Raw genomic sequence first — 24,189 nt, 5'->3', positions numbered from 1 at the left:
TGAGGCCCTGCTCAGGTCTTTGACTGCCACAGACCAAGCCCATCTATCTGACTGGAATGTTCTTCCAGACAGACGAGGAATGCCATTAACAAACTACATCAACCATGTGAACCAATTTAAATTCCCCAAACTGTTTTTGGATGTTCTGTAGACTCTGCCTTCATTACAAAAACAGACTGGTCTTTAAGAAGGTTGCCAAGGAAACCACTAGACTGGCTTCCTAATGCATTGTGAGTAAAATGAATTAACTGGAACTCTTGAAAAGGGAATATTTTACCATGATCCTGACTCTCTTCCAACTAATCTCTAGGGCTCAAAGTTCTACAATACATCAAGCATGCTACAGAGCATTAGGCCTCCAGGTGTCTCCTGAGACCCAGCCACAGTCTGTCCAACGCGGTAGGTAGAGGTGATGGGGGCCAGGGCGGTGGTGGTATGTATTGGTGATTCCCAGGGAGAAATCTTTCTCACTTTGAAATTTCTTGAGACTTTATTCAATTGAAGGGTGGGAGGGGAAAGAGGGCTCGTTGGGGGAAGGAAGAATAACAAAAGAAGGAAGGAAGAAGTAAAAATGTGAAACAGAATAAAAACAAGAAGGCCATATAGTAAACCCAGGCCATTTGTGATACTTTTTAGAGATAAGCTTGTGCATGCGTCTGCTGTTCTTATCAACAAAATTTGCATTCATTAGATTAATATTTCTTAAAGTGGAATTTCCTAGCTAGCTGCATCAGAACCCTTCCCGGTACTTGTTAAAATTCAGATTCCAGGCCCCACTCCAGACCTATTGAATCTGGATCTCTGCAGGCATATCCTGGGAGTCTTCATTATAACAAACTTCCATGTGGATTATTTGGTCGTTTGCCATGTCTCTCCTTGCTTCTCTGGAGACTGCTCTCTAGCTTCTAGAAACTAACTGTCCTCATCACTCTCCACATGGTCCCTGTAAAGAGCCATCATGTGCACTGCGGCCCAGCTTTTTTCCTGGCTCTTTGGTCAGATGGCACTGCCTCACCCAAGCTGGGCCAAGAGCAGTTGCTTTGCCAGGCCCTGCCCTCCTACCTCTAACCAAGTGGTCCGGTGATGGACAGCTGGGTGCAAATCGGGGCAACCCATTCTTTCCACATTTGGAAGCAGATGGGACTATATTAAAACCCCAGAAACACACAATATTCTCATTCATGGGAATGTACCACAGAAAGAGGGCAGAATAAAGTAGACTCAGAGAGACAAACAGACAAGAGACAGGGAAGGTTCTAGTCCAAGTTTGTTCTGAGCCATAGTAATTTTCCCGTCTAGATTTAGTGAATTATCTGAAAACTCTTATAATAAATTCCCATTTGGGATGAGGCTAATCTGAGTTTCATTCTATTTCTTTTGTATCTAAAAGTATCCAAAAGAAATAAAAGAGGTAAGTCTATGTCTGCTATTGCGTTTGGAGTGTGGATGATGGGTCTTCAAAAGTAGGGAGCGCCTTTACCTGGGAGATGTTGGGCTGGAAGGTGCTGTGCAAAGTCCTTGTTTCCACATGTTCAGGGACCAGTCCCTGAGTCCTGAGGATATGAAGGGCAAGACGTTCGTCGGGGGCCCCGAGGTGCTGGTGCAGGATTTTGTTGGCTTCTGGAATGGAAAGCAGCATTGAAATACGGATGGGCATCTGGGAACAGTTCAGCCAGATGGCCTGAGGGGCTCTCAGCACTTCATTCCAGACTTTGCAAAATGGTCAGGCAGTGCCAGTGTGCAAACTTCGACTGGTGAAGGAGTCACTGATAGAAAAAGCTCCTGACCAGGGCCCTTGCCCAACCTGTCTCATACCTGACTTGTGGGCTACCAACAGCAAAGGGACAAGAACACACCAGAATGTGTAAGAGAAGCTATGTATACCTTATGGCAGAGGCTCACAGCCAGACTGTTTCCCAGACTCTATTACAGTTAGGTGTGGCCATGCGACTAGGCTAGGCTAGAATATAATGCAGGTGGAAGTGACATGTGTGTCTCAGATAGACCTGGCACATAAAACCCTCTCATGTAGGATCCTGTATGTGCCTTTCTCTTCTAGATACAGAAGAAAACAGCAACCGTGACACCTGAGCTGAAGAATGGGCAGGTTCTAAGATGAAAAGGCCTGAGCCCACGAAGCACTGCTTGGAAGAGGGCCGCCAATCTGCAGGAATGCCTGTTTGAAATTTATGAGAAATAAACTTCTATTGTGTTAAGCCACTGAAATTTGTTAGTTCAGTTATTACAGCAGCATTTAAAAAACACAGCCCTCAAATGTTCTTTGACACTCCTCCCATTGAGAGGTGGAGTCTATATCCTATCTTTGAGTCTGGAGAGATATTTGACAACTAGAGAAAAGATGCTGTATGACTTCTGAAGATAAGCATAAAGAGCCACACAGTTTCTGCCTGGTTTTCTTGGGGTGCTTGCTCTGGGGAAAGCCATCTGCCATGTAAGGAGCCTGGGTACCCAGAGATTGCCTTACTGAAAAAGCCCGAGTAGGTGCTCTGGTCATCAGCCCCAGCTGAGTGCCTGGCCAAGAGCCAGCATCAATTGCTAGCCACGTGTTGTGAGCCACCCTGGACATCCAGCTCAGCTGAGCCTTTGGATGACTGTAGCCCCAGCTGACATCTGACAGCAACCAATGCATGAGTGACTCGAGTGAGAACCGCCCAGTTGAGCCCTTCCTGTATTGCTAACCCACAGAACTGTGAGCAAAACAAAATAGTTGTTTTCAGCTGCTAAGTTTTGGGGTGATTTGTTATGTAACAAGGGGAACCAGAACAATTGTCATGACAGATACAGCTTTTGGGGATATCGTTTAATTGTCTTGGAGTACTCTTGTTTGCTAGGCCATGTTGCTTGCCAGTTTATTCCCTATCTCCTGTGTAAGTTCTCATGTTAACAGCAGCATCAACATTTCTTAAACTCCTGATCATCCCTGATATCGACTGTCTTCAAATGGAAAAACAAAATATGGCTTCTTACAATGTCAAGAATAAATAGTTGAGGATCAGGAAGCATTTTCACTCCTGTGTGTCTTTGCTCAGCTTTCTCTGGATATCTCATGAAACCTCAAGGCCAGTCTGACTGCCACCCCTCCTTACAAAACACAGAATCATCTCATAGCTCTTATGCTCTACCGAGCTTATGTGCAGGACAGATTGTGTTATAAATTACTGCTTGGGAAAGAGCAAGACCCCAAGTTTGGATGTGAGCCAGATGTGAATTTGGCAGATTCACTGAACCAACCCCAAGAATCGCTGAGGTTTCTCAGAGAAAAGCTAGAAGAATGATAGACAAATTCTTGCATCGCCATCTGAGCATTTTTGCTTTACGTGGACTTTGTGTTCAAAGTTCGAGTGTTATGACCTAAAAGTTCAAGTAAAACATAAGACAGACAAGAAAATGTGTCCACTTTGACACCTGACATGACAGTAAAACTCTATTATAATGGATCTTTTGTTAGATAGTCATGTATGTGGAGTCCCCTGTGGTATGATTGGGGTACTGCTCTGCCCATCCCCCTCCCCAAAGCAAATCCAGCAACAGGAATGGGTTTGTAACTGATTTATGTATTTATATACACCCCCAAACTATACTTTGTAACTGGCTTGCAATCAATGACAACATCTTACCAAATTCATCCAAACTGTAGTCTCGTCCTCCATATCTGATTCTACTTCCATCTTCAGAAAGGACAGGTGGTGGGAAGCCTTTGAATCTGGCTACATTTTGAAGCAACTGTGTTGGTCTCAGTTGATCTCGCCACGTATTCACTCCAGAACTGTGAATAACATCCCACACCCAGAGTTACTGCAGGGCACACAAGTTCTTCTTGGAGTCATTGCACGCCTACTGACAAACTGGTAGGTGCCCCCATGCAGTGAGGGAGCTGGGAATGGGCTCTATATTTCGGCTTTTGCCTAGAAATCTATTCCGGAGACCTAAAATCCACAATTATTTTGGCCTCAGCCAACTGATCTCCTTTTTCTCCCTCAATTTCCTCCTCTGTAAAACTTTGGAGTTTGACTGAGATCGCCATAATCATAATAGGCAAATTCATAAACTGGAACCGGCAAGCTATATCTCATTAGATACTGTAAAAAAGCACTCAGATAAAGAGGGACATCATAAATTTGATCAGTTGGGGCGGGGAGGAGGAAGGTATTCCTGTCATCAAAATTGCTGGCCCTTAGTCCCTGGCATCAAGGAGGGGGAACTCACAAAAAGAGGCTGAGGGCACTGGGATTTTCTGAGCACTGCTGCCTATACAATCCCCGCAGAGCACTGTGCTACTCCAGGGGCCAACGTTTTCACAGATTCCACTGTGAATGTCGCCTTCTGGAGTTGGGCAATGCTATGGCCCTGATTTTCATTAAAAGAATCCTATTATGAAAAGCAGCATGTATCTGACTCAAAGGAGCAGTGGCTCCATGAAGACAGGCACTGAGGTAGACAGCCACAGCTTCCCTAGGTGTTAACATCATCTAATTGTCTACATTTATGACCAAAGCAACTTACACACAGTACTGCTCAGGTATGCCACAGTGGGATCCAAACCGGGAAAGGAATCGGTTTTCCAAATCAATAATCGTTTCTCCCACTTTTTCATCACGGGTAAAGGTGTCATAATCATAGACAGAAATTTTCAGATCTTTTTCTTGAGGTAAGTAGCAGCTCAGTTCATACATTCTAAATAAACAAATGCAAGGTTAGCGTCTCTGTGATCCCATCTAAGTGTTTCACCAAACACCAAGACTCTGTGCAGAGAACCCTCAGGCAGGTGGTAGTGGGTGGAGGTACTTGAGAAGTAGTGCAGATTAGTAAAAAGGACAACAAGATACTATCCACTTGCTCAGGAGATGATCATGGGCTTTAAGTACCCAAGTTCAAATCCGAGGTCTGCTGCTTACTAGCTGTGGGACCCTAGGCCAGTTGGTTAACTTCTTTGTGGTCAGTTTTCTCATCTGAAAAATGGTGATAATAATACCTACCTTAAAAGATCAAGTGAAGATACGTTTAGAAAGCATTTGGCATGAATTCATTGCTCAAAACCCAAGAGCTATTCTAATAATAACTATTTATAATATTAACATTATTATCACATGCCTATTAACTGGGGGACCCAGGCATCTCTACCCAGCTGGGATATTAGTAAGGCACAAACACCCAGATTTACAGCCCCCAATCTGTGCCCCGCTCTGTTCTCTCTTCTGTCTCAATAGAGACCACTACCCCATGGAACATTCTGACTCACCCCACAAGAACGTGGGAGTGGGAAGAGTGGGAGTGGAATGCACCAACATGGCATGATGCGAAGGCTGCCACTCTCCTCCCAGATCCTCTGGATATACCATGTAGCATCCATATTAAAGTGCAAAGACTTCTGAGATAGAGATAAAAATAATCAAATAGTACTTTTTGTGGTAGGTAAGCAACGTGGTGCAGGTTCTGAGAGAGAGATAAACTGAACAGCACAAGCTCCAGAAGGGCAGGGTTTGGTCCTGGGTTTGCACTGTCCACAGAGGTAGGGATCCCATAGTAGGTGCTCAATAAATTTTGTTGGCAGAAAACTGTGAGAGGCCCCTGCCATCCCTCCTCTCTCCCCGGGCCTCCTCCCCTTTTCCTTGCACTCTGGTGTGTGGACGAGATCCTGCCCAAAGAGCCAGGAATGTTAATCCACATGAGTGGAAGGGTGCGTGTCTATGCGGCTCCAGAGAAAAGCTTCCAGGATGTCTTCTAGACAAATCTCAGTGACTGTTTTAGACTGTTGCAGCCAAACAGGGGCCTATCGGGGGCAGACAGCCACATGAGAAAAGGTACTTGAATCGTGTCCACAGATGAAGCATTGTATCCACATGTGGCCCAACATCATGATTCGATACTGGATTCAAAGACAGGTAATATGTGTCTTTTGAGAAAAAGGATTCTTTGGTCAAATAAGACTGAGAAACAACTATCTCGGCATTCCTCTGGGCAAACTAAAGGCTCTGAGAAGTCCTGCAGTTATCTTTTTAACCCAGGTATCTTGGTTGTATGAAGAAATACTTTTTCTTCCAACACCAATTAACATCTTATGGAAGACACTGACATTCCATTGAGTTTGACTTGGAGGCCATGATGTGGCAGGATTGTGTTGAATGATGGCTGAGGACATAGGAATTTTGCCCCTTCCTGAATTCCTGTCCCAGAGTTCCCGAGAGTCTCATTAAGAAGAAAGTCGCCCCCTAAGACTGAGGTCAGGGACCGGAGCCATCTGAGGGGTTGCAGCGCCAGCATCTCCTTGGTCACATCACCTGGATCGGGGAAGCCTGCATGCATGCCAGACAAGGATTGGCTGAGCAGAGCCTGACAACATCACTTCCTCCCTGGGTGGCTCTGAGCAAGGCTTTTCCTGCCACTTAATTAAGTCTGTGCTTGGCTCCTCTGATACAAACAGTTCAGACAGGGCCGTCTTTCTCCCTTAAAGGCTGGCCTTCCCCGATTCCCTGTCTCCCTCACACGAAGCCTTCCTTCCTGCCCTGCGTGCCTTTTCCTGTCTAGACCTCAGGGCTGGATCAGCGGAAGAAAAGGAAAAGGATCATATTGCCATGCCAGAGGATTACTTCCACTCCCTGGCCCCGGCACGCGGCCTTGGGGTGTGCAGCACAGAGGGTGTGCACATGTGTGTGCCTGGGAGCTGAGTGAGCGTGAGGTCCCTGGGCATATGTGTTATGGAGTGTGAGCTAGGGGAAAATGATGTGCGTGAACCTGAGAGAATTGACTGAGTAACAAAGACTTTCTTGTGTGTGTGCGCGTGCATGCATGTGCATGTGCATACACACGAATGCGTGAGAGAGAGAACGCAAAAGGGCACAAGCCAACAAACATGAGCAGAAAAGAAGAGGATGGGCAAGATAATAAAGCCAGAAATGAACAGATAGGCCACACGTCAGATAAGAACACAGTATTCTCTCGCTTGGTGAGGTTCTGGGAAAATGATACTATTTTCACAAATGTTTTGTACAAAGAACGTTTTTCTAAAGGTGGTGGCTTCGCCATGAATATGAAGCATTACCAAGGGTGCTGGACAAACCTGGGGCATGGAGTCAGGGATTTCTACTTAAATCTTGGCCCCATCATGGACTAGCACTGTCAACAGGACTCTTGGGGCCTGTTTCTCTTGCCTGTAAAGTGGGCTGCTCACCCTTGCCCTGCCCAGCTACGAGGTTTGCCATGGAGATGAAAATCAGATGGTGGTAGCTACAGAGAGAGTAGTGTGGAAACCACGCGGACTCTGAATCAGATAGCCTGGGTCTGAATCCTGACCCTGCCTCTAACCAGCTAGGCACATTAGGCCCTGGTTCTCTCTGTGCCTCAGTTTCCTCCATTATAAAATGAATGTAACTAGTATCTCAGAATTGTGAGATTTTTGAGATGTTTTTAATAAACAGCTCAGCATTGTGTCTGCACAGAATAAAAGGTCACATAATAATAGCCATTGGTAAATGTGGATGCAGTTTATAGCTGAAGAATGCTGGTCCTATTTAGAGGTCACTTGGATTTGTCTTATCCTTGAGAAGGTACTGATGAGATCAATGGAACAGCTCAGAAACGAGTCCCAAGAGGCAGCAATAAAGAAAATAATGCTATTTCAAGAATCTTCAGGAACAGAAGACAGAGAGAGCAGGACATTTTGGCCTCTACTTTCTGTCCCCTCCTTAGTCTTGATGACAAGGTCAGTAATACATTCATTGGATCAAAGTGGTGGAATTGAAACGTCCCAGAAAACAGAGCCCAAACTGGATTCAGGGAGTGAGAACCACACTGCAACGACAAGTAAGTTGCCCTGCACATCCTTCCTGTCTGGAAGCCACAAACTTATTGGACTCCTGGGACTTGGACCATCCCCGCCCCAGCCACTCCTGTCCCCAGGTCTCAGAGCACATCTCTCTCAGAGGAGCCCATCTCACGACTTGCTTTTTTTTCTTCACCGTATTTTTCACTTCCATGAAATTCTTTATTTGTGCATTTATATATTTATTACCTGCCCCGCCGACTAGAATATTTGTCTAGTTTTTAGTTTCAGGGCCTAGAACAGAGCAGAGCACAGACCACACTTTTAACGCGGATGCTATGAGGAAACGAACGGCAGGAAAACTTTGAGAAGCGCACCTTACCTGCCAAAGACCGGGTTGAGAGTGTTGGGAATGTAGTGGTCTCGATCTTCAATTACTTTTTTGCCCAGTGTTATTTTTATATAAGGGTCACACTGTGAGGACAAAACAGACGGCATGTTATGTCACCATGGGATGCAGGTTTCAGACAGTGTCTGGGATAGACTCAGGTGTGCCACCTCACCCAATCCCAAACTGGTGGAAAGGTGGCGGCCATGGCACCCGCCTGCCTCAGACAAGGTCTGAACATCGTTTCCCTTTTGGTGGCACGCAGCCGGCAAGCCTACAGGGAAGTAGTGTGGGTGACGAGGCGGTGGCGGGGAGGAGTGATGCAAATCTCCTCCTCCCAGGTTCCATCTGTAAAATGAGAAGGATGAGCCAGAGGATCCAAAGAGCCTTCAAGCTCTTAGATAAGTGCCTGTTGGGACAATCCTCTTCTGAATACCTTGTTTTGATAGAGTATCTTTCTCCTAGTGAGATAACAGATGCCCCAAAAGAAAGAACATGACAATTATGGTGGCTGATGACTGTAATTATCTTGCTACCAGGGAAGGCCCCACACCCAAACTCTTACCAAGCCATTGTTGTCCTGGGGCTGGAGCTCTATCCCTCGAACAATGTAAATCCTAACCGAGCATTCCTGCGGGATGCTGTCAGGTAATTCCCGAAACTGTCTGGGAGGGGCCGGCACGCTGGGGTCATCCGGCAGAGGGTAAATTCTAAAGGAGCCCTAAGAGAGAGACACACAAATATACTGACAGGGCCCAGGGGGACCTGGGCAGAGGGCTCCTGGGCAGTGCCTTCCTCCCCCAGGACACTCAGGAACAGCCACAGGGGTTGTGCCATTGGTAAGGAAGGGGCTGCCTTTCGTGAAAGAAACAATATACATTGCACTTTGCATATTTCCAGTAAGGAAAGTGAAATGATGATAAAGTATTTAATAGATTATAGAGGAGAAGAAACAGCAGGGCAGAAGCAGGGAGACCAGGCAAAAATCTAGCAAGAAATGGAAGTGGCTTGGATCAGTATGATGGAAAAGGTGGTGGTGAGGAGTGGAATCTGGCACATACTTGAAAGATAGGAGTGAGGTGATTATTTTTTAAACTCAAAGTACTAGGGTGATTTCCCTGTAAACTCCTTCCCACTCCTAGGAAAACTCTTGTTCATCCCTCGGTTCTCAACAGAAAGGTGTCACTCCTTCCAGCAAACCTTCCTGACTGGCCCTGGGTTGGGTATGTCCCCTGCATGTTCTCATCTAACCCTACACTCACCCCGGTCACAGCACTGACTTCTGTGTTGTAATTGTCTATTTATTATCTATATTCTTCACTAGACTGAGCGCTTTCTGAGGATGGGAATTATGTCTTGTTCGTCACTCAATCTCCAGAACCTAACACAGAGCTAGGTGTGTAGCAGGGGCACAGTAAATGCTTTCTGGATGAGTGAGCCATCAGGTGAGCTCGAGAGGCCATCTATATTTCATTTTGAAACCAGCTTAACTATAAGAGAAAACACTTACGTTAGATTCAGAGCACATGGGTCTTAGCTCCAGCTACATTCATGCAATGAAGCAGCATGAAGTAAGCACCTAACATATGCCAGGTATGGGGACTGACCCATAAATGAACTCAAGGAATCCAGTCTGGTACAAGGACATTAAATAGGTTTGACTCTCGTGCCATCTTTGGTTGCTTGGTGGGAAGCTGTGATGAGAGGAATTTTGAGACCACATGTGGTACATCTTACTCTGATCGATCAGCTTTTGGAAAAGATTAGGAAGTAACAGCACACTGCCCAGATTTGCCAAGTGTGGTTGGAGGGAGGGGCAGTGATGAAAACAGATACCTACAATGCGAAAGGTGCTTTAACAGGGCAGAAACCTAGACTTGTGGGAGCCTACAGCAGAAGTGAGTCACTCTTCCAGAAGCAACCAGGGAACACTTCACAAAGAATGGGACATTTGAGCTGGCCTAAAAGAATGACTGGGAGTTTGTCAGACCACAAAGAGGGAAAGAGGGCATCCAGGGAAGGGAGAAGAGCCTGTCACAGTGCTCCGGGTCGTGAGACAACGAGGTGTGCTTGGGGCTTGGCAGAGGGCCTCCTGAGCAGGAGGGTGCGGTGGCAAAGGAGACAAGTAGCTCAGCAGCTTGTGAAACACCACCTCCACCTTCGGAAGGAGCTGAGCCTTGATCCGGTGGAAACCCGAATGATATTTTTCAGCAGTCAAGAAATGTGACAGGATTTGGTTGCCTGGAGAATGGACTGGAGTGGGACAAGAAAGGTGGCAAGGACAATCAGCTGAGAAGTTGCCACAATGGCCCTGCTAAAAGCCTGGGAGCGGGCAGTGGGAATGGAAGGGGGAACTAGAACTTGGAGAGGCTGAACCTGTAGGATTCAAGACTGGTTGGCATGAGCAGAGAGAAAGATACTGAGAATGGCTTTGAGTGTTCTGTCCCTGACCCCCAGTGCCCTTGCCCTCGTCAGCACCTTCTAGCCTCTTTCAGATGTCAGAGGACATGACCCTGTCCTAGAGGTTGGTTGTATTTTATCCTACTCTACAAAGAAAGTAAAAACTGGATTTTAAACAGGAAAAGCACACGTTTTACTCACCTTAAACTCTCCGACCACAGAAGGGTCTTCATTCTCGTCTGCTTTGCCTCGATATAACTTGAAAGTATCTGAGAAGTCTGTCAGGCCCTCAAATTCTGTTACGTCCTCTAGTTCACAATCATATATCTGAAAACCATTAACAGATTTTTAATTTCTCATTAAAATACAGATGGAGTCTAAAAATCTAAAAGACTGCTGATACTAAAGGGGCATGACGACGTGGATAGAGCAACTGGAACTCTTACATTGCTGGGAGGAGTGGAGAAAAACACAAGCACTTTGGAAAAAATGCCTGGTGGTTTCTTACGGAGTTAATATCCGCCTATTCTATGATGCAGAAATTGTACTCCTAGGTAATCATCCAAGAGAAATGGAAACATATCCACATGGTACAAGAATGTCCACGGCAGCTTCATCATCAGGAGAATGGAAAAATGAATTGTGGCATATCCATACCATGGATAAAAAGAGACAAACTACTGTACATAAGATAACACGAGAGATCTCAAAACTACGACGTTGGGCTAAGGAAGCCAGACACACACACAAAACACGCTGTATGAGTCCGTTTATATGAAGGGTAAAAACAGGCGAAACCAATCTGTGGTGATGAAATCAGGTCAGTGGTGCGGGGAAGGATGGAGGACAGTGGAGAACTGACCGAACGAGGGTACAAAGGAGTTTTCTGTGGTGATGGAGATGCTCTTTGCCTTGTCTTGGTGGTTGGTAGTCTACAGAGGTGCACCTAATTATAAAACTCACTGAATGGATTACTTTACGTATGTAAATTATACTTCGATAAAAAACTATAAGAGGAGGAGGACAAGAAAAAAGGGTGAGAAGGAGGGAAGAAAGAAAAGAAGGAGGGACAAAATGAGGGAGGAAAGGAGGGAGGGTGGACTGGGGGATTGATCCACTGGATCGATTTGATACTGGTGTCTCTTAAGCTGTATTGAGTTGTTATGACAATAACATGAAAGGATGTGGGTTTTTCCACTTCGGAGGGGAAAATCATTTTAATGGCTAGATATTCTCATTTTAAAGTTTTTTTCTCCTATTAGTCTGAAAAGTTTAGCATTTGCTTCTACTTGAGTGCGTTACAGTCTGAAAAATGGAATGAAGAAATGGAAAGCTCAAAACTTAAGAGAAAGATCACAGACAGTCAGACCTGCCCAGCTCATAGCTTGTCTTCCTCCTAGACGCACATGCTGTGGTTGTGATTATATGTTGCATATACGTAACAGAATCAACTTTTTAGCTAGTGAAACTGATGCCCATTTGGAGGACAGAATGAAGCATGTTAACATTTTATGCTTTTCTTCAAAAACACCATGACTTTTAGGTCTTTTTGGGTCAGATTGGACAATTGTTGGCCTAATTAGTGTGGTACCAACCCATTTCCAATCCTCTGCCACAAGCGCGCAAGCCTCAAAGTGGTAGTCATGTAACCATAGTCAAAAGCTGTCCTCAAGCCCCTAGAATCTTGGTAAAGCCAAAACCTATTGCAAGGAGGGCTCACCAGGAGGCCAAAAGTGCTCCTGGCTCCTCCCCATCAGCACCCACCACTGGACCTTTCAGCCTTTTACTTAGCATTGTCTGTGGCCAGTTTTAGTGAATGTTGATCATCATCCACAGCAGCATAGGCCCAGGTACCTTGAGTTTGGAATAGCCTTTCTGAAGATATTGTCCACATTTTTCAAGTTCCCCCGTGGAAGCATAAAATTTACTCCACCAGTCAATGATTTCTTCCTCCTAAAAAAGAGTCAAGATGAAAAAATCTTTAGTAATTGATTTCCAGTCAATGCAAGAAAATCCATCCGTAATAGGTAAGAGAAGCAGGTGCTTCTGAACCCGAAACAAGTAAGATTATATGACTTTTGTTTACATGCGCAGTGGATAAAGCATTCATGATTCTTCTACCCAGAAGCTGGAGATGAAATGATCCTTGGCTAATGAAATGTGTTTGGCCTTAATGCCCCCAGGTATACTAGATGATTTTCGTACATCCTACAGACACAATCTATTTATTTGTCTGTTTTTACTTTTTTATCCTCTTGACTTGACAGTTACATATACAGATAACAGATTAAAGTAAAACCTCCAGTATATTTTCTACTATTTCATTTCCTTAACCCTTTAGCCAGCAATGCCTTGTAAAACAAAGCTCACTAAGCTAAGAGTTGGAAAAACTGGTTCTAATCCAAGTTCCATCCCGTGTGTTACAAGCCATACCAGTTTGAGCAAGTTGTTTAACGTCATTGAGCATCAATTTCTTCACCCACTGAATGGGATAATAAGACTACCTGTCTCCATCTACTTCAGAGGTTTGTTTTGGAAATCAAGCATCATGGAGAGAAAGAACTTTGTAAATGATAAAATGTGAATCAAAGGTAAGGAGGCATTATGGTTCACTTGTGACTCCTAGCCTATCCTTGGAGATTCTGATTCAATCAGCCTACAGTGAGACCTGGGTGCCCAGTTCCTAAGTCCCTAGGCAATTCCAATGTGTAACCAGTGTTGAGAATCTCTGGTTTATCTGGGTGGTTCTTGGTTGGGCAGAAGGGACAGCATATCAGTGTCATTTGTGGAACATTCGAACTTCTGAAGGCTATCGTTTAGAGGAGGCTGCTATAAATCTCACTCAGATTTATAACAAGAATAGATCCTCATCAGGCCCACCAAATGCTTATTTTAATATACCTGGAAAAGAGTGATAATGCCAAAAATACAGAGTGTCACCTGCAACATAGCTTCCTATTCAGTCTGGGGGGAAGGAAGAAGGAACACTTAAGCTATTTTTTATCTGCACAGTATATGTAATCTCTCTCACACACACACACACACACACACACACACACACACACACACACACACACACACAGAGTTATTTCTTCTTCATGGGTCGGTAACCTGACCCTAGATTTAAAAAAATTTTCTTTAGGAAAATTTTCTTATGGAAGAAAATACATGCATATTAAATCTAACAAAATGAGTACAACAGTTACCTTTTCTGTCAGCTGCTCATCACACGTATGAGCAGAAGAGGCAAACCATAAACAGGTCACACAGATACGGAGATCCCATGAGCATTAGGGTTAAAGAGAAAGAGAGAAGGAGAAATTACTTCTCATGCATGCTTTATGTGATCAACTCTTTAATGGACTATTTGAGTTATTTAATTCAAGATGATCTCATAATTAAACAGACCCCATTGGTTTCTTCTCTGAAAACGTGCAAAAGAGTTATAAACAGTGTTAAAAAGAAAGGCTCAGAGGGAGCCACCCATGTCCCATGTTTTCAATGGAGTTAGAGGATCTCACTGTCACCTGCACAGTGGTCATGGAGGAGAGGCGGTGCAGCTACTCACCTCCCTGTCTCAAACCTTTTGAGCATGTGCCCAACTTGGCCTAATTCTTATCCCTTCAAAAACTCCTGTCATAATGTATTCATTTCTGGCATGATCACAATATCATCTTGTAACTACCTTTTCTTGGTTTTCCACTGTGCCTACGTTATAGCACCAAATACACACTCATTCATCAAAATTGCTCTAAGATGTCAAGTCTCTCATTGGTCAAATACTTCCATTTGAGTTTCTGCATGGAGAATCTACCTCTGATCTCAGGGCACATCCAAGAGATGAGAGAACAGGGAGCTAGGATGTGTGGGCTTGAGTTTTCCCTTGGTACCTGCTGGAACATTAGCTAAGCTTGCCCTTGGGGACAGTTTGAAGGATTGCTATTCAGACGTCCTCTCTGAAACCCTAACTTCAAGTTCATGTCTATTGGGAGGAGAGAACAATGCCTCATGACAGGTGCTCCCTGTATCTTCTGTGTAGTGTGGCCATGGGGCTTCTTATAGAATGCCCCTTGGTATTTTCTGGATTGACTTTTGTTCAGCACACAGAATTGCCAAGAGAAGCAGAGAGTCAGATAGATATAACACGTCTTTCTATTAGATTCATACCAAAGCAGGATTAAGGGTTAAATCATTGTAGTCAAATTGAGATTTTGGAGGAGGGATTTTATGCCCAAAGCACTTTCACATTTTGTATGGTTCCTGAATTCAGATTTTTAGTCTGTTTATTCACATCATTTTCAGCTATTCGAAATCATTTTAAAGAAGAGAGCAGTTCATGATTTAAAAGGCATTATTCAAAACAAACTGCTGATTTAAAAGTTTAAGGTTAATATGGGAGAATTTATTCACTTCCTCTTGCTCATTAGTTCATATGAAAAGTAACTGGAGCAATTAAAGTAACTTGCTTTATCATTTCCAAATGCTCTTCGGCTTAAAACAATCACATTTCTTTAAAGATTGTCTTTCACTCCAAAATCTACTAAGAGAAAGAATTCAAAAGGGAATTCAAGTCTTTAGACCGAGGTCCCCGCAGTCCCCGGCAGCCTCATGCATTTTTTTCATACATACACGCACTGTCGTTGGAGAAACCATTTTGCCGAGTGCTGTTGACATACTGCTTAAGCACTGGAATTGGAAGGCAATTGTTGAAATGGCCATGTAGGAATGTCCATGTTATCGGATAGCACTTCCTTACCAATTTGCCTCAAATACTTATTTCTCACTTTTCTCGTGGTAGCGCTGAGCCCTTTTGTTGAGAGCTCCCACAGGCATCGCAGGGTGTGGGTTCCAAAGCCATAGCCTCCAGCTCCCATCAACGGCAAAGTTAGTTTTGATCTATTTTCTCCATTTAAATCCATATAAAAGGATTGGATTGAGATAGTGGCAATATATGTACATCACACACGCATTGCACACACATGTAAAAATGCACACCACGCATACATGTGTGTTACATGTATGTGTGTTACATGTATACATGTATAAGACTGCATGTACATGTCATATAGGACATCAGCAAGCTTGTTATTGGCTCTTCCAAAGCTCAGCTTTGCTCATTTGACTTTGCTTAAATGTGCACTATCTTCCCGGGTGAACTGGTGGAATTAGTTTTTTGAGGAGAATTCAACCAGTCAACACAGTGTACTTTAACTGAGGGTTAGGAAAGCAAGCTGATCAAAGTCATTTATAATTCAGTGGGGTACTACCCACTGACCACTGCTACTACCATCCCCAGTGCTCTTAGGTTGCTGCTTAAATTCTAGATGTAAACTGAACTTTCACAATGTGTTGCTATAGTAACCTAGTCATCTGTTAACTATTGTTATGAAATGAATAAAGAATAGAGGCAGGGATTGGCTTTCTTATTCTTGGTCCCCGATACCTAGGGCTACTGAGTACGCAGCATGCACAAATAAGAACTGATTGACAATGGGAGGTAGAAAGGTTGAGGCAGATTATAGAGTGGGTTCCTTTTTCCTGCCTTTTTCCAGAGTGTTGTAAAAATGTATGTAAAGGACCTTAATAGAATTATACTTAAGTTCTTCCTAGGCTACTATTGTTTTATTGGAAAGATCTGGGGGGAGTTTACAAAGTGAACATAGTAGTTTTGCAAATTCCTTATTGTCATTTGTGACTGTGAAGGATTCTCGGAGAACAGAATCAAACGCACTGCTAAACAGTGCTGGCCGTGGACATCATATTTATCATGGTCCAACTGTTGGTGAGTTTAACACAGTGGGAAGGAAGTGGATTTTTTTTTAAGGCACTGTTTACGGACATAACACATTAAAATGCAATCGTGTGCATTTTTTTGGCCAGTTTGCACACTAAAACATGCTGTGAAAGTCCATCATAAATGCCAACAGAAACAGGGAGATATTTGATGTTTTCTTTTTTCTGGGCTGAGACCCCCCCCTCCCCATTTCCTTCTTGTAGAATTGGCTGCAATGATTTTAAAAGAGGGTACTGAATGAGCATTTCCAACAATTTCTTGACTTCAAAACCACAGTAAATGTAAAAATCAGGGATATCCCATCCACTGACAAGTAAGGTCATTAAAAATCCATGACACTTCTGCTTCTTGTAGGGAAAAAACTGTGGGCTACACACATGCCTCTTCTAAATGTTGCAATGCTGTAAAATTGCTCCTGAAATTTCTTATTCTAGCAAATGATATTACTCAGACCGTCCACACCAGTGATTCTCAGACATTGCCTGCATATTAGCATAACTAGGGGAGATTTTAAAATACACTGATGTCTAGGTCACTTTCAGAAGGTGGGACATGGGCCTGGGTATTATTTTAAGTATCCCAGGTAACTGAGAGTAGAGAACATTAGTCCACACAGTATCATTATAACTTTTGATGAGGGCGAGATTTAGATTCTTTACCTTGGTAAGTTGGTTTATTATTATTTTAATTGCATTGAATGGTTGTTTGACTAAAGTCATCCAATGCTTAGACACCTGGAAGATAAAACTGACATTATCCCATGATCAGTTCTGAAGCCTACCTTCGAAGCCAGTAATGGTTTGGTGTCTTCTATTTCGATAATGACATCCCGGCAGGGTGGGGTAGACATAAAGGAGGCTGCAAGACAATTTCATAATCTTATATACTTACAAAAATACAGTGGTGAATATTCCAAGTTCAATTTTAACAGCCACAGAGTGGATGGTAGATTTTACTTCTGGATGAGACTACTGAATGGAGACGACCACATTTGAATATAGGAAATAACCCAATAGTTCATCACTTTTCCCAAAATATGATACGGTTTTAGATATTTTTAGGGGACTATAGGGCCCATTTTTCTTTTGTCTTGGACAATTAGCCTAGTGCCTATATACAGGAAATGCTCAAAAAAGAATTGTGTCAATACTTGTCTTTAGAGATGTGTGAGTGGGGGTGGTGTGGGCGAAGATCTACATCTAAAGGAGCCTCCTTTTCTTGGAGTCTGTTTTAAGACAGAGAAAAGCAAAGAAGGATGATAAATAGCTGCACGTTTCAGGTCTGAAGTTGCGTTGGCTCACACTCCCTGACTTTATATAATTTCCAGAATATTTGTGGCTCTGGATTTTGGGGTTAGAGCAAGGGCTCGGGAGCAGCCCCTGGGCTCACCAGGTTTGGTTCAGCTAAAGGGGTGCCACAGCCTCAGCCTAGGGAGGGGTTGAGGCTGAGAGTTACATCTACCATTCACGGAACAGGCATCGGGCAGCCAGACATCCAACAGGAGGCCAGAACCCAGACCGGGCAAACTCTGCCAAGCTGAAAGAACTTTCTGTTTAACACACCCAGGCAACTGACATATGGGACATAAAAGATACATTTTCTAGGCACCTACCATGTGCCAGACATTGGGCTAAACCCTTTATCTTCATGATCTTGTTTAATTCCTTAAAAATCCTATAGAATATGTACCATTATCTCTCTTACAAAGATTGAAAAACAAACAGGCTAAGAGAAAGCAAGTCACTTGCTTCAGGTTAAACAAATAGAAGTAAGTGAAAATGAGTAATCTAGGTCCGTCTGACTCCAAAACTTGTATTTTAAATATACCAGAGCCCAGAGCAGGGTAAACATTCAATAAATGTCGGAGGATGATCAGGAAGACATTGGGCTGGCAGGAGAGACTGACATTTATTGAGCATCTATGATATACCAGTTGCTATGCTAGGTTGTTGTATAGTCATGTGGCAACCCTTCCCCAATCTATCAGCCGTCTCCTCACTTCCAAGATAGCTCCCCACAACTCCTGACAACTGCAACAACACAGAAAGCGACAGCCAGATGGGCAGGCATGCAGGAACACAACTGTATGCAAATTCCTTCTTATAATATCAGTTCTCCACTTTACCATCCTCATGCAAACAAAGCCTCAGGGACAGGGGGAAAAAGTTATTCTCTGTGCTTCCAGCATTAGGCCAACCAAGTAGTTCCACAACTCTTACCCTGGCAATGGTTTTAAAACAGTACCAGAGGGATCCAAAATAATAGATATTGGTTTTGAGAACATTATGTTCCCCACACTTCTTAAGGATTTTCCTCTATAGGGGCTCTCTGAAACCTTGATCATACTTTACATTAATTAGGTAGAAACATTAACCAGGAGACCTCTGCCTTGGGCCCAGCCTGCCCCCAAGCAATAGACACAAACAGGCCCACACAAGCAATTCTGGAGCTGGAGAAAGTTTGCAGCATTTGTCCCTTCCTAATGGGTTCACATACTCATATCGAAGGATTTTCTCTCTTGAAAGCAGTTGAAAAAAACACTAGGAAATGGTACTTCTCTCCATTTAGTAACCCCAAATGAAACAAGGCTGCAGTTACATTAATCCTAGTTGTTACAAAAATGTTGCTATTTTAGGCACCATCCATTCAGCACAAAATTTCTTTGCCTGAAAAATTTATGGATAAACACATGTAGGGTTTGGTCAAGTGTGACTGTAGATTTCATTTTTTCCTCTTCTCTGAATCAGGGATACAGTGTACTCAGACCCACACAATAGATGACTGTCAGAGGCTCTGTAATAGCAATATCAAACCTTATGGAAGATTAAATAGAACTGGTTAGTGGCACAGCTGCTTAAACAGAAGACATCTGCTCAGTCTTGAGGCTACCAATGATCAGCTAAATGAGTGCCAATTCTCCATGGCCAGGGGCCCTGGGATCTTGTTCACTGATGCAACTCAGTCCCTAGCCCTTCCCCCAGTCTCTGGCACATGCTAAGCTAAAAACAAGTCATTACCAAGTGAACAACAGCAAAACACTCTTCATTAACTATTATTTATTACGGAACTCTAAGGTAAGTATCACACCTCACTCTATCATTTTCCTATTAATTATGTGATCTAAGGCAAGTCATTTAAACTCAGTAGGTATTATTTTTTCCTTGATGGATGACAATGAAATATCTTTCAAGTTACATCACAACTTTATGATGCGTTAGTGAGGTGGGACAACAGATAGAAAGCAACTTAAAATAAAGAGCCTCCCCGACAATGCTCACAGGGTGGGGTGCGGGAGGGCCCTGTATATCCCCATCACAATATTGATCACACCAGACAGCAATCACCCATTTTCTTGTTTGTCAGCTGGACTATATGAAAAGTTCATGAAGCAATGAACACTTCTGAAAAAGAAGTCTTATGTTCATCCAGATGCAGGGTACCTCAGAAGGTAATAGCTTGAACATAGGACATAAAGGAGGGGAGAGAAGACATTTATTTTCTAAGCACCTGCCTTAAGCCAAGCAGTGGGCTAAGCCTTTCACATTCATGATTTCATTTAATCTCTTAATAATACGGTAAAATATGTACCATTATCCCCATTATAAAGATTTAAAAAACGAATGAAGACTAAGAGAAAGCAAGTCTCTTAGGCTAATATTCAAGTCTAGCTCTGCCACTTATTAACTATGTTACCTTGGGAAAGTTATATAGCTGACTGTAAATCAAACCATTTCCTCATCTGCCAAGTCTGGACAATAAATATTTACTTTGAGAAGGTTTGTAAAGATTCAGTCTAATCATGTGTGAAAATGTTATTTATAGACTTGCATTTTACCTTTGAGTTGTGGCACAATATCCTCCTTTCCCGCATAAGGGTCACAGCGAAAGTGGTCCAGATGGTCAATGGTGCACTGGCCAACGACCGGCTTCCGCCCAAACTGCCTGTGGTCGACGACCTTGATCACCAGTGGAGGCATGTACAATTCCTCCTTGGGCAAGAACTGGGGGGGTCACAGAGGTAAGTATCATTACTCTGTACAAGACCTGACAAGAGCGGCTTTGCCAACAAACACCCAAAGGACCAGCTCAGGTTCTTTTCGCCCATTTGGCATAGCCCAGGAGGCTCACACTAAGTAGTTCAGTAATTTACTTGCTAGGCGAGGACCGCAATGCTTTAAGGCATGAGCTCTGAGCCAGATTACCCGGCTTAAATCCTGGCTCTGCCATTAAGAAATGCATGACCTTAGGGAACTTTTCTATGCCCTAGTTATCACCTCAAAAATAGTAGGGTTGTTGTATTAACGCATGTGAAGTGCTTAGAATAGTACCTTAGTACCTGGCTCTGCTCTGTAACAGGATACGGAGCTGCAATTTAGAAATGATTGAGCTAAAACTGAATCTTCAAAGGAAATAACTGTGGCTTGGGAGTCTTTTAGCCCTGGAAGTTCAGTGCCAAAATGGGATGCTCGGTTTTCCTTGATGCTTCCCTGTTCCTCCACATGGAATTTGGTGACTTCGGTGACATTGCCTAACTGGGGAATCATGGGCTGGACTCGGGGCCTGCCTGGGGAGTGGTGCACGTGAACTTCCATCGCTGGCCTTGCACAGGAGTAGAAGCTGGTGGCTTTCCTCACCTCTGCTGGCCGAAGCTAGATTCCAGACTAGAACTTGAGAGGTGAGAAGGGGTTCGGGAGTGGACAAGGATGGGTGGGGAGTGGCCCAGGGGCAACCACTTTGGGGTTCTGGTTTGGAGCATCCAGGTGACGTTTCATCTGCACTGCTGTAGGGGAAGAGCATGAGCTATGGAGTTGGAGGGACCTAAGTCCAAACTCTGGCCACCCACTTGCTAGCTGTGTCCTCTTGTGTGAATCACTTAACCTCTCGGCTTCTTCCAAAATGGGCATAAGAGAAGTGGAAATGGCTGTTCTGCAGGGTTAAAGACTAAATACAGCGAGTATGAATGCAGCTAGCACCAAACAGGAGCTGTTGTTGCTGTAGTCTTGACGTAGTCAGTCACCGCGGCACATAAGGTGTGGCCTGACACTCACCCTGGACTTCAGTAAGCCATTTCTGCTTTCTAGGCCTCAGTTTCCTTGTCTCTAAAAGGAGAAGTTAAACGACAGGATTCTAGAGTTCAAGAGCAGGTGTGCTAGAGACACCAAATGACTTGGGTGAGAAAAGAAACTAGAAGGTTCTGAACTTTCTACCCTATCCAACTGAAGAAGTGCCTTTATTTTTATGCCTTTTATAGTAGAGTAAAAGAAAAGACAGATTTTTCTTTTTTAAAAAGGTAAGGATTGTGGAATGACTGGGTGACCTCTTCTTGTTCCAAAGCATTAAGGGGTTTAGGATAGGGGGCTATCGACTGGATCTGATGCTGTCACATTTCTAATGACCAGAGGGTAAATTCCGTGCAACAAAGTGGATGTCATCCCAGGGGCACCTGGAAGTGGGGCACAGTCACGGGTTGTTAGGGCATGACCCCATCGCCTCATACGGGTTCTTTCACAATTGCCCCTTCCCCAGCCAGCCGGTCCCTATCCAGAGGGTTCTGTTCCATGTACACCCACAAGAGCGCAAGGGAGGGTTAACAGTCTGCCCTCAGGGCATTGACCAAGAGCCTGTAATAAATAGCTGAATGGATGGAAAGTATTGGCGGAATATGTTAGTATTGCTCATAGATATTTCTGTCACTGGGGTTGTTTGAAGCTTTGAGAAACCATCACTATGATTTAAGAATCTAAGGAGGAAAAGTCACTGACAAGTTGAATACAAGGCAGTTTTTCTATTTGTCATCGGATTTTGGAAATATATAAACTCTGTGTGTGTGTGTGTGTGTGTGTGTGTGTGTGTGTGTGTGTGCATGCTGATGTGTATGTATTCATATTTCAAATAATATTCAGCTACTCAACACACATGGACTATACAGAGTCTTGATACTCTACCACTTTCATGAAGAGAACAGAACCTGGAAAGTTGGGTGTCTTCTTAAGGTTTTTGATCACCACTGATTCTACCCTCTCCCCTCCACACTCCACAATGAGACTGGGGGATGTGACAGAAGCCATCTGGTAGTTCTTCATATTTCTCAAGCCCCAAGCTAGAATCTAAGAAAACGATGTAAAGAGGAGGGAAGGACAATCAGTATATTAAAAATAATATTCAAAAGGGAAAATTCTCTCTTAATAACTGGTAAATTTTTTAAGAGTGCGGGTTTGCTTAAAACCTCTGAGAATATGATCCTAAAAGCCTGTAGGTCCTTCATCGAAAGCAGATTTGCCCCTTTCCTTCTCCTGCCTGAACTGCTGAAACAGCAGAGCAGTTGAGAGTGTAGGACTCAAATCCTGGCTTGCCATATAATTGCGTGTGAATCCTATGTCTCATCTACAGACAGGACTGATAGTATTATCTCTCACAGGGTTATTTTGAGAACCAAGTGTAAACTTCTTAACTGTGTCTGACATGCAAGCTTTCAAAAATGATAGCTGTTGCTTAAAGCCATCTGCCTCAGACTTTGAGAACTCTTAGAAGACAGCCTGAGAACAGAGATCCCAAGGTAACAGCTGCGTGGCTGCACAGGGGGCATGTCCTCGGTAGTGGGCCGGGCACAAGCTGCCCAGTTAGCTCCATCCGCCTATCTCTGCTCCGATTGTCTGACATGTCAACATTTCCCATTATTCCTTTCCCACCCTCCACCTCCGCCTCCCCCTTGGGTCCCCTCCTCTCTGCACACACAGGCATGCTGTTCTGAGTCTGTTTCCCCTCTCTCAGTTCTCCAGTTGACACAGAAAACGCAGAAATCTACCGGCTCCCTGTAAATGAGACCTCTAGATTCCCCCAGTAATGCTAGAATTGACCTGTTCTTATTGCTTTGTCAAGTCTTCTATTTCCATGAATATTTCGAAAGTTGAACAAATTCTATAGTAAGTTGGAGACGGCAAGATTCCATTTCCTGTATGAAATAGTCCAGTTCTACAGCCACATCCATTTGATTTGATTAACAAACAAACAAACAAAAAACACAGAGGGTGGCATACCTCAATAGCAGTGAGCTGAACCACAGGCCTGATGCCCTGGGGGACCATGTATAGATTTGGTGCCCTTTGTGAGGGAAGAATGGGAAGGTTGGAGCCATCCTGAGAAACAAACACGGAAATGTCAGTGCATCCCTTTAGTTCAAGTAAACAGTGCCTAGAGTTATTAGTAAGTGTTTTTAAGCAGCTACTCTGAAAGAACACATGGGTGAGAACTCAGCAAGCACCTTGTGCCTCAGAATCAACTCTGCAGTTACAAGGACGTCCCCACAGGCCTTGTCTCCATTCATTACTGGGTACCAAAGAAGTTTGGGTGTGATGTCCATTTCTGAGTTTAGTTTCACGATAGGAGAGCACATGCTTCGTCCTAAAAATTCATCTTTGCCCTAGGGGAACAAACAATCCTTTAATTCCCTCATGACATTCCTACAAACCTCCATAATTCCCCAAGCCATCTTAGAAATTCTAAACTACCTACCACTTGGTCATTGTCAAAAAGCTCGATGATCACTTTGGGCGGGTTCTGTAGGACTGTTTGGGGTTCCCCATAGATTTCAACTTCATCAAATATAATCGTTTGGTCCCATGTGGGATTCAGAGTGGAATGGATGATCTCAGTAGTTTTACTTCGATGGAGGAAGGAGACGTGAGCATATGGATCTATGAGAGAAAGAAAGAATAACAGTGGGACAATGGCCAAAGTCTGAAACCATAAAACTCCTAGAAGAAAACATAAGGAGGAAGCTCCCTGACATTGGCTGGACAATGACTTCTGAAATTTGACACTAAAAAC

General features: G+C 43.8%; 1 protein-coding gene across 1 annotated transcript in view; it reads right to left on the bottom strand.

Moving 5' to 3' along the window:
* Window positions 1-24,189, bottom strand: part of MYOF (myoferlin) — a 132,962-nt gene that overhangs the window by 14,228 nt on the left and 94,545 nt on the right. The window contains exons 33-46 of the mRNA XM_039870907.1: window positions 23,875-24,056; window positions 23,624-23,782; window positions 23,400-23,498; window positions 22,308-22,469; window positions 20,198-20,363; window positions 17,144-17,220; window positions 13,775-13,786; window positions 12,423-12,521; window positions 10,770-10,895; window positions 8,734-8,889; window positions 8,163-8,254; window positions 4,525-4,695; window positions 3,639-3,787; window positions 1,434-1,620 (exon numbers count right to left, since the gene is read on the bottom strand). Of these exons, the coding sequence (XP_039726841.1) occupies window positions 1,434-1,620; window positions 3,639-3,787; window positions 4,525-4,695; window positions 8,163-8,254; window positions 8,734-8,889; window positions 10,770-10,895; window positions 12,423-12,521; window positions 13,775-13,786; window positions 17,144-17,220; window positions 20,198-20,363; window positions 22,308-22,469; window positions 23,400-23,498; window positions 23,624-23,782; window positions 23,875-24,056 (1,837 nt within the window). The remainder of the gene's footprint in view (window positions 1-1,433; window positions 1,621-3,638; window positions 3,788-4,524; window positions 4,696-8,162; window positions 8,255-8,733; window positions 8,890-10,769; window positions 10,896-12,422; window positions 12,522-13,774; window positions 13,787-17,143; window positions 17,221-20,197; window positions 20,364-22,307; window positions 22,470-23,399; window positions 23,499-23,623; window positions 23,783-23,874; window positions 24,057-24,189) is intronic.

This window comes from Pteropus medius, unplaced genomic scaffold (genome assembly GCF_902729225.1).
Source record: "Pteropus medius unplaced genomic scaffold, Ma_sr-lr_union100, whole genome shotgun sequence".
NCBI classification, from domain to species: Eukaryota; Metazoa; Chordata; class Mammalia; order Chiroptera; family Pteropodidae; genus Pteropus; species Pteropus medius.
Note: the sequence above shows the minus strand (reverse complement) of the source record. Positions and strands in the feature narration are given on the sequence as shown.